Source organism: Portunus trituberculatus, chromosome 2, assembly GCF_017591435.1.
Source record: "Portunus trituberculatus isolate SZX2019 chromosome 2, ASM1759143v1, whole genome shotgun sequence".
Classification (NCBI taxonomy): domain Eukaryota; kingdom Metazoa; phylum Arthropoda; class Malacostraca; order Decapoda; family Portunidae; genus Portunus; species Portunus trituberculatus.
This window is the reverse complement of record NC_059256.1, coordinates 2,938,219-2,948,218: the sequence shown is the minus strand read 5'-3', so window position 1 is coordinate 2,948,218 and position 10,000 is coordinate 2,938,219. Positions and strand designations below refer to the sequence as shown.

Here is a 10,000-nt window from a genome sequence, read left to right as displayed (position 1 = left end):
TCCTCCTCCTCCTCCTCCTCCTCCTCTTATTCAAACATTTCCTCCTTCTTTACAACCTCAATTTATTTCTCATCTCCTCCTCCTCCTCCTCCTCCTCCTCCTCCTCCTCCTCCTCCTCCTCCTGGTCTTTCTGTTCTCTCCAACCATTCATCCTTCTCCTCCTCTTATTAGCAATATTCCTCCTCTTCCTCCTCTTCTTCTTCCTCCTCCTCCTCCTCCTCCTCCTCCTCCTCCTCCTCCTCCTCCTCCTCCTTCTCTTCTTCAATGTATCCAATCAACTAACCTTTAATCTCTCTCTCTCTCTCTCTCTCTCTCTCTCTCTCTCTCTCTCTCTCTCTCGAAGTAGTAGGAGGAGGAGGAAGAGGAAGAGAGAGAGAGGAGGAGGAGGAGGAGGAGGAGGAGGAGGAGGAGGAGGAGGAGGAGGAGGAGGAGGAGGAGGAGGAGGAGGAGGAGGAGGAGATTGAACAAGTATAAATCAATATAGTAAAACAATGAAGAGAGAGAGAGAGAGAGAGAGAGAGAGAGAGAGAGAGAGAGAGAGAGAGAGAGAGAGAGAGAGAGAGAGAGAGAGAGAGAGAGAGAGAGAGAGAGAGAATAGCCCTGTTTTCACCCTTATAGGCGAAGTCACATTCTCTGCCCACCGTTGGATGAAGAAGAGGAGAGGAGGGGAGAGGAAGAAGGGGGGGCGGGGGGGAGTCTTCTATCCTCCGCCTCCTCCTCCTTCACCCTCCCGACCCCTCCTCCCTCCCTCTCAGACCCCCTCTCCTCTCCCCCCCTCGCTGGCGCCCGGACACATGCACACGCGCGCTCACAGTAAGCATGTCTCTACTTGTTTTGCTTTGTTTACATTTGGTTGATGTCAAGTGGTAATTTTTATTATTTTTTATTATTATTATTTGTGTGTGTGTGTGTGTGTGTATGTGTGTGTGTGTGTGTTTTTCCAGCTCTTTTTCGCATGTATAGAAATGTTTTTTTTTTTTTTTAATGCAGTTTTTGTAGTTCTGTGTGTGTGTGTGTGTGTGTGTGTGTGTTTTACTATGTTTTAAGTGTGTGTTTCTATTTCTATTTTTGCTTCACACACATCTATAGCTTAGCTGAGTGTGTGTGTGTGTGTGTGTGTGTGTGTGTGTGTGTGTGTGTGTGTGTGTGTGTGTGTTTCCATGTGTCACCCTTTTTCCATTCTTCACCACACACACACACACACACACACACACACACACACACACACACACACACACACACACACACACACACAGTTTTGCAAAGCTTGTTCTCTCCCAGCCTCTCCCAGTGCATCCCAGCCTCTCCCAGTGCCTCCCAGCCTCTCCCAGTGCCTCCCAGCCTCTCCCAGTGCCTCCCAGCCTCTCCCAGTGCATCCCAGCCCCTCCCAGTGCATCCCAGCCTCTCCCAGTGCCTCCCAGCCTCTCCCAGTGCATCCCAGCCCCTCCCAGTGCATCCCAGCCTCTCCCAGTGCATCCCAGCCCCTCCCAGTGTATCCCAGCCTCTCTCACAAGCTAACAGTCACCCACAGCCACACAGCATCACTTCACAGCCCCACACAGCCCCCAAAATGCAGCAGCAGCCCCCAAAACAGCAGTGAAAGGTAAGGGATATCACAGCATTAGTCCCCCAAACAGCAGACACAGCACTGGACACACAGCATTGCCAGGAAGTAAGTTTTAGTGAGTGTGTGATGCATATTCTGACATTTCCTTCCTCACAGCATCCTTCACTATTTTCAAAAGGCTCTAATTGAAGTGACGCGGGTTTTTAAGGGCTGTAGTTGAAGTGACGTGGGTTTTTAAGGGTGTTTCTGGGTTCTAGTTGAAGTGACGTGGGTTTTTAAGGGTGTTTCTGGGCTCTAATTGAAGTGACGTGGGTTTTTAAGGGTGTTTCTGGGCTCTAGTTGAAGTGACGTGGGTTTTTAAGGGTGTTTCTGGGCTCTAGTTGAAGTGACGTGGGTTTTTAAGGGTGTTTCTGAGCTCTAGTTGAAGTGACGCAGGTTTTTAAGGTTGTTTCTGGGCTCTAGTTGAAGTGACGTGGGTTTTTAAGGGTGTTTCTGGGCTCTAGTTGAAGTGACGTGGGTTTTTAAGGGTGTTTCTGGGCTCTAATTGAAGTGACGTGGGTTTTTAAGGGTGTTTCTGGGCTCTAGTTGAAGTGACGTGGGTTTTTAAGGGTGTTTCTGGGCTCTAGTTGAAGTGACGGGTTTTAAGGGTGTTTCTGGGCTCTAGTTGAAGTGACGTGGGTTTTTAAGGGTGTTTCTGGGCTCTAGTTGAAGTGACGTGGGTTTTTAAGGGTGTTTCTGGGCTCTAGTTGAAGTGATGTGGGTTTTTAAGGGTGTTTCTGGGCTCTAGTTGAAGTGACGCGGGTTTTTAAGGGTGTTTCAGGGCTCTAGTTGAAGTGACGTGGGTTTTTAAGGGTGTTTCTGGGCTCTAGTTGAAGTGACGTGGGTTTTTAAGGGTGTTTCTGGGCTCTAGTTGAAGTGACGTGGGTTTTTAAGGGTGTTTCTGGGCTCTAGTTGAAGTGACGCAGGTTTTTAAGGGTGTTTCTGGGCTCTAGTTGAAGTGACGCAGGTTTTTAAGGTCGTTTCAGTAATCGTAGTGACATGTTAGCAAGTTTTCTGCACTACCAACAAAACAAACACTCTTTAAAACTCTGTTAATTGCATCTGTGGTGTTTGGAAATGGTTGGAGTGAGAGAGGGAATTGGCTCTCAGTATGACACAGTGAGCGCTGGGGTGGTGTGTGTGTGTGTGTGTGTGTGTGTGTGTGTGTGTGTGTGTGTGTGTGTGTGTGTGTGTGTGTGATCCTATCTTGTCCTAACCTCCTATTAGCTCTCTCTAACCTATCCTAACCTATCCTAACCTAACCTATAAACACCCAGGAACCTGATCTAAAACACCCCCAAACCTCCTAAAACACCCTTAAAAACACCAAAACACTCTTAAAACACTAAAATATGCCAAAACACTTAAAACACCCTCAAAAACACCAAAACACTCTTAAACACCCTCAAAAACACCAATACTCTTAAACACCTCTAAAACACCAAAACACTCTTAACACCCTTAAAAACACCAAAACACTTACAACACCCTCAAAAACACCAAAACACTCTTAAAACACCCTTAAAAACACCAAAACACTCTTAAAACACCCTTAAAACACCAAAACACTCTTAAAACACCCTCAAAAACACCAAAACACTCTTAAAACACCCTCAAAAACACCAAAACACTCTTAACACCCTTAAAAACACTAAAACTCTTAAACACCTCACACCAAAACACTCTTAAACACCCTCAAAACACCAAACACTCTTAAAACACCCTCAAAAATGCCAATACTCTTAAAACACCCTCTAATATACCAAAACACTCTTAAAAACACACTGTACCCAACAAAACCACCAAAAAACACACAATAACACACAAAAACACCATAAAACACCCAAAACACCCCAAAACCTCTCCAAACCTAACCTAACCTTACAGAGGGGTGGTGGAGGATGAGGAGGAGGATGACAGGGAGGACAACAGAGAGAAACGCACCAAAACACCCAAAACAAAAACACAAAAACAAAACACACCCCAAAACACCCAAAAAACAAAAAAAACACCCCAAAAACACTACAAAACACACCCCAAAACACCCAAAACAAAACACCAAAACACTCCAAACACACCCAAACACACAAAACACCAAACCACCAAAACACCCAAAGCATCCCAAATACACTCAAAAACACCACAAACCACCAAAACACCCAAACTCCCAAAACACCACAAAACCCACAAAAACACCCAAAACACCACAAACACCCCAAAACACACAACACCCAAAACACCACAAAACCATTCCAAAACACCCCAAAACACACAAAAACACAAAACACACCAAATAACACCCCAAACCCCAAACACACAAAAACCCACAAACACACCACAAAACCCACAAAAACACCCCAAACCACACAAATCACCCCAAAACACCACAAAAACACCCAAACACACCCCAAAACACCCAAAAACACCCCAAAAACCCGTCCAAACCTCATGTAACCTTCCAGAGAGGTGGTGGAGGACGAGGAGGAGGATGACGGGGAGGACAACAGTGACCCGCCGGTCCAGGGACCAATGCCTTATGAACCTGACGATGCTCCGTGGAAGAAGGAAGAGTCCGGAATCAGAAAATTGTGAGTATAAATGCTGATAGTAATAGTAATAGTAATAGTAATAGTATGATTGTTTTTGTTTTTTTGGGGGGTTGTAGTGATAGTAGTGATAGTAATAGTAGTAGTGATAGTAGTAGTGATAGTAATAGTGATAGTAATAGTAGTAGTGATAGTAATAGTGATAGTAATAGTAGTAGTGATAGTAATAGTAATAGTAATAATAGTAGTGATAGTAATAGTGATAGTAATAGTAGTAGTAATAGTGATAGTAATAGTAGTAGTGATAGAAATAGTGATAGTAATAGTGATAGTAATAGTACATAGAAATAACAACACATAGTAACAATAGTGTAATAGTGATACATGATAGTACAGTGATAGTAATAGTGACAACACAAAACAGTGATAAAAATAGTGATAGTAAGTAGTGACAGTAGTGATAGCACAGTGTGATAAAGCAATAAAAACAGTAGCAGTGATAGCAATACAGTGACAGTAACAGTAGTGATAGAACAGTGATAGTACACAGTAGTGACAACAGTGATAACAATATGCAGTGATAGCAACAGTGACAGCAATAGCAGCAGTGATAGCAACAGTGATAAAACAGTAGCAGTGTACAGTGACAGTAACAGTGCAGTGATAAACAGTGATAGCAATAGCAGCAGTGATAGTAACAGTGATAGTAATAGTAGCAGTGATAGCAAATAATGCAGCAGCAGTGTAGTGAGCAGTGAGCAGCAATAGTGACAGTGATAGTAATAGTGATAGCAACAGCAGTGATAGTAGTGATAGCAGTAATAGCAGTGATGAAGTAGTGATAGATAGTGGACAGTGATAGTGATAGTGATAGTGATAGTGTAATAGTATAGTAATAGTAGTAGTGATAGTAGTAGTGATAGAAATAGTGATAGTAATAGTGATAGTAATAATAGTAGTGATAGTAATAGTGATAGTAATAGTGATAGTAATAGTGATAGTAATAGTAATAGTGATAGTAATAGTGATAGTAATAGTAGTAGTGATAGTAATAGTGATAGTAATAGTGATAATAATAGTAGTAGTGATAGTAATAGTGATAGTATGATAGTTTACGTTTATATTTGGGGTGTAATAGTGATAGTAATAGTAGTAGTGATAGTAATGATAGTAGCATAATAGTTTTTTGTTTATTTTTGGGGTTGTAGTAGGATAGTAGTAATAGTAATAGTAGTATAATAGTTTTTGTTTATTTCTGGGTTATAATAGTAATAGTAGTGATAGTAGATAGTTTTGGGGGTGTTTTAAGGGTGTTTTAATGGTGTTTTAATGGTGTTTTAAGTTAGGTTAGGTTTAAAAGAGTGTTCTGGGGTCATTTAGGTGTTTTAAGGGTGTTTGGGAAGTCAGGGTGTTTTAGGTGTGTTTAAGTGTTCAGGGTGTTTAAGAGTTTAAGGGTATTTTGGGTGTTTAGGACATTTAAGGGTGTTTGAGAAAGGTTCATGGTGTCTTAGGGTGTTTTAGGTGTTTGAGTGTTTGTTGTTAAGTGTTTCAGGGTGTTTTAAGGAAGTTTAAGGGTATTTTGGGTGTTTTAGGACATTTTAAGGGTGTTTTGAGAAAGGTTCATGGTGTCTTAGGGTGTTTTAGGTGTTTTGAGGGTGTTTGGGGTGTTCTAAGGGTGTTTCAGGGTGTTTTAAGAAGTTTGTATTTTGGGTGTTTAGGACATTTAAGGGTGTTTGAGAAAGGTTCATGGTGTCTTAGGGTGTTTAGGTGTTTTGAGGGTGTTACGGGTGTTTTGAGGGTGTTTGGGGTGTTTTAAGGGTGTTTCAGGGTGTTTTAAGGTTTTAGGGTATTTTGGGTGTTTTAGGACATTTTAAAGGTTTTGAAAAGTTCATGGTGTCTTAGGGTGTTTAGGTGTTTTGAGTGGGTGTTTGAGGTGTTTCAGGGTGTTTAAGGGTGTTTCAGGATGTTTTAAGGAGGTTTTAGGGTATTTTAGGACATTTTAAAGGTGTTTTGAGAAAGGTTCATGGTGTATTAGGGTGTTTAATGTTTTAGGGTGTTTTAGGTGTTTTGAGGGTGTTTGGGAAGTTTTAGGGTGTTTTAAGGATATTTTAGTAATTTTTTGAGGGTGTATGGAATGATTTAAGTGTTTTTTTGTATTTTTTGGTATTTTAATGGTGTTTGGTTTGTCATTTGTTTTCTTGTTTGTTTCTTAACACCAAACATTTCAAACAACACAAATACATTGAAAAACTCCTTTTTTTCATATCAAACGTTTCTGAAAAAAAAAAAACGCTCTTAATTTCCACTTTTTTTTTTTTTTCATTTCACTGTGACCTAAACACACTTATAAACACTAATATGTTTCTTCATGTTTTTTTTTTTACACTAAAATTAAACAAACGCTTTAAAACACCAATTATTCCATTTTTTCTTCATTTCAACGCGACCTAAATAAAAACACACTTAAAAACACTAATAATATATTTCTTCATGTCTTTTCCACACTAAAATTAAACAAACACTTTAAAACACCAATTATTCCGTTTTTTCTTCATTTCAACGCGACCTAAATAAAAACACAATTAAAAACACCAAAAAATTTTTTTTTTACCCTAAAATTAAAACACTTTAAAACACCAATTATTCCTTTTTCTTTTTTCTTTTTTATTTCACACAAAAATCTAAAAAAAACACTTAAAAACACCAATGATACGTTTTTCCTTTTTTTTTATTTAACAAAATCTTCAAAAAAAAATTAAAAACACCAATTCTGTTTTTTTTATATTTCACACTAAAATCTAAAAAATAAACACTTTAAAACACCAATTCAGTTTTTTTATATACTGCACACAAAAATCTTTTAAAAGAACAAGAAATCTGGTTATTTTTTTATATTTTCCTTAATTAACACCAAAATCTTCAAAAAAAACTAGAAAAAAACACCAATTCAGTTTTTTTTCAATTTCACAGTAAAATCTTAAAAAACAAAAAAAAACACCAAGAAATGGTTCTTTATTATTTTTCCCTGAATTAACACCAAAATTTAAAAAACTAAAAAAAACACCAATTGTTTTTTTCAATTTCACACTAAAATCTTAAAAAAACACTCAAAAACACCAAATCTGTTTTTTTTTTATTCCTTAATTAACAAAATCTTCAAAAATAAAAAAAACACCAATAATGTTTTTTTTGTGATTTCACAGCAAAACAACAAAACACTCAAATTCCACGTTTTATTTATTTTTTTCATATCAAACTTCCCAAACTCCTAAAAACACCGAAAAACACCAATAATGTTTGTTTTTTCTTATTTAACACCAAAATCACCAAAAACTCAATAATCTGTTTTATTTTCTTGTCTGCGTGTTTGTTTACGTTTTATTTAACCCAAAATCTTCCAAACAGCAATTTTTAATCCACTAACTCTTGGTAAACATTAACATTATTATTATTATTATTTCTCTCTCTCTCTCTCTCTCTCTCTCTCTCTCTCTCTCTCTCTCTCTCTCTCTCTCTCTCTCTCTCTCCCTCCTCCCTCCTCTCTCTCTCTCTCCCTCCCTATCAACATTCCCCATTCTCCCTCCCTCCCTCCCTCCCTCTCTCCCTCCCTCCCATTAAAACACACCATTACCCTTAAAAAGACCCATTACAAGTTTCCTTACCCTAAAATCACCCCTTAGAACCCCAAAATCACCCTAAAAACCCCCATTGTAACTATTTTAACCCCTTCAGTACTGGGACACATTTTTACCTTGTGTTTTGTGTACCATTAGACCATTTTATTGACATTAGCAAGGGTGTATGGAGGGCAGAAGATTAATGGCCACAGTCTTCACTATTTTAATGAGTTTTGTGCACCATTAGACCATTTTATTGACATTAGCAAGGGTGTATGGAGGGCAGAAGATTAATGGCCACAGTCTTCACTATTTTAATGGAGTTTTGTGTACCATTAGACCATTTTATTGACATTAGCAAGGGTGTATGGAGGGCAGAAGATTAATGGCCACAGTCTTCACTATTTTAATTGAGTTTTGTGTACCATTAGACCATTTTATTGACATTAGCAAGGGTGTATGGAGGGCAGAAGATTAATGGCCACAGTCTTCACTATTTTAATGGAGTTTTGTGTACCATTAGACCATTTTATTGACATTAGCAAGGGTGTATGGAGGGCAGAAGATTAATGGTCACAGTCTTCACCATTTTAATCCCCCACATGAGTTTGTGAAGCTGTAGAAAATCACCAAATAGTCACCAAATAGTCACCAAATAGTCACCACAAGGAATAGGGAAACACGTCACGCTACTGAAGGGTTAAGAACACACAGGAGGCAGTAAATAGTCACCAAATAGTCACCAAATAGTCACCACAAGGAATAGGGAAACACGTCACGCTACTGAAGGGGTTAAGAACACACAGGAGGCAGTAAATAGTCACCAAATAGTCACCAAATAGTCACCACAAGGAATAGGGAAACACGTCACGCTGCTGAAAGGGTTAACAAGGATGAATAACAAAAAAACACACAAACAAGCCAATAACAAACAAACGTAATGTGTAAAAATAACATAAGAATAACAGAGAGAGAGAGAGAGAGAGAGAGAGAGAGAGAGAGAGAGAGAGAGAGAGAGAGAGAGAGAGAGAGAGAAATATGGACACTTCTATTTTTTTTATGTAGGAGAGAAGGCCAGCTAAGGGCAACACAATGTTTAAAAAATAGAAAAGAAAAAAAAAAATGAAAAAAAAATGCCCATATGATGCTGGCTCTCAAAAGACTTAAAATTAATTAGCCAAAATTGAGGGACAAATGTGTTGACACCTCCCTCTTAAGTGAAGTGAAGTGTTAGGAAGGTGGAGACACAGAAGCAGGCAGGGAGTTCCAGAGTGTGCCAGAGAAAGGTGTGAAGGATTGAGAGTACTGGTTAACTCTTTAGGGAGGTGGACAGAGTAGTGGTGAAGGATTGAGAGTACTGGTTAACTCTTTAGGGAGGTGGACAGAGTAGTGGTGAAGTGAAGGATTGAGAGTACTGGTTAACTCTTTAGGGAGGTGGACAGAGTAGTGGTGAAGGATTGAGAGTACTGGTTAACTCTTTAGGGAGGTGGACAGAGTAGTGGTGAAGGATTGAGAGTACTGGTTAACTCTTTAGGGAGGTGGACAGAGTAGTGGTGAAGGATTGAGAGTACTGGTTAACTCTTTAGGGAGGTGGACAGAGTAGTGGTGAAGGATTGAGAGTACTGGTTAACTCTTTAGGGAGGTGGACAGAGTAGTGGTGAAGGATTGAGAGTACTGGTTAACTCTTTAGGGAGGTGGACAGAGTAGTGGTGATAGCTTCCTCTCACCAGTGGCCTTGTGCAGCGAGGGTAGGGGAGGAGGGAGGAGGGGAGGCATACAGTTAGCAAGATCAGTAGAGCAGTTGTCATGCAAATAGCGATAAAAGATAGCAAGAGATGCAACATTGTGGTGAGAAAGAGGCTGAAGACAGTCAGTGAGAGGAGGGGAGTTGATGAGACGAAAAGCTTTTGATTCCACCCTATCTAACAAAACTGTGTGACTGGAACCCCCCCAAACATGCCAAGAGTACTCCATACAGGGACGGATAAGGCCCCTGTACAGAGTTAACAGCTGGAGGGACGGGAAAAACTGGTGGAGACGCCACAGAATAGCAAACTTCACAGACGCTGTTTTAGCAAGAGATGAGATGTGAAGTTTGCAGTGAAGGACAGTATGAGTGAAGGACAGAGCGAGGATAGTCAGTGTGGCAGAGGGAGACAGTTGAGTGTCACTGAAGAAGAGGGGATAGTTGTCTGGAAGGTTGTGTCCAATTCACTTTTTGAGGCATTGAA

The 10,000-nt window shown here is 39.9% G+C and overlaps 1 protein-coding gene across 4 annotated transcripts in view; it reads left to right on the top strand.

The window, feature by feature from the left end:
* The window catches only part of LOC123502512 (RILP-like protein homolog), a 43,840-nt gene that overhangs the window by 23,426 nt on the left and 10,414 nt on the right, over positions 1–10,000 (top strand). For 2 of the 4 annotated variants that reach the window (XM_045251637.1, XM_045251645.1), the window contains exons 6-7: positions 619–813; positions 4,069–4,194. In XM_045251637.1, coding sequence (XP_045107572.1) covers positions 619–813; positions 4,069–4,194 — 321 coding nt within the window. The remainder of the gene's footprint in view (positions 1–618; positions 814–4,068; positions 4,195–10,000) is intronic. The other 2 variants (XM_045251651.1, XM_045251655.1) reach the window with 1 other exon arrangement.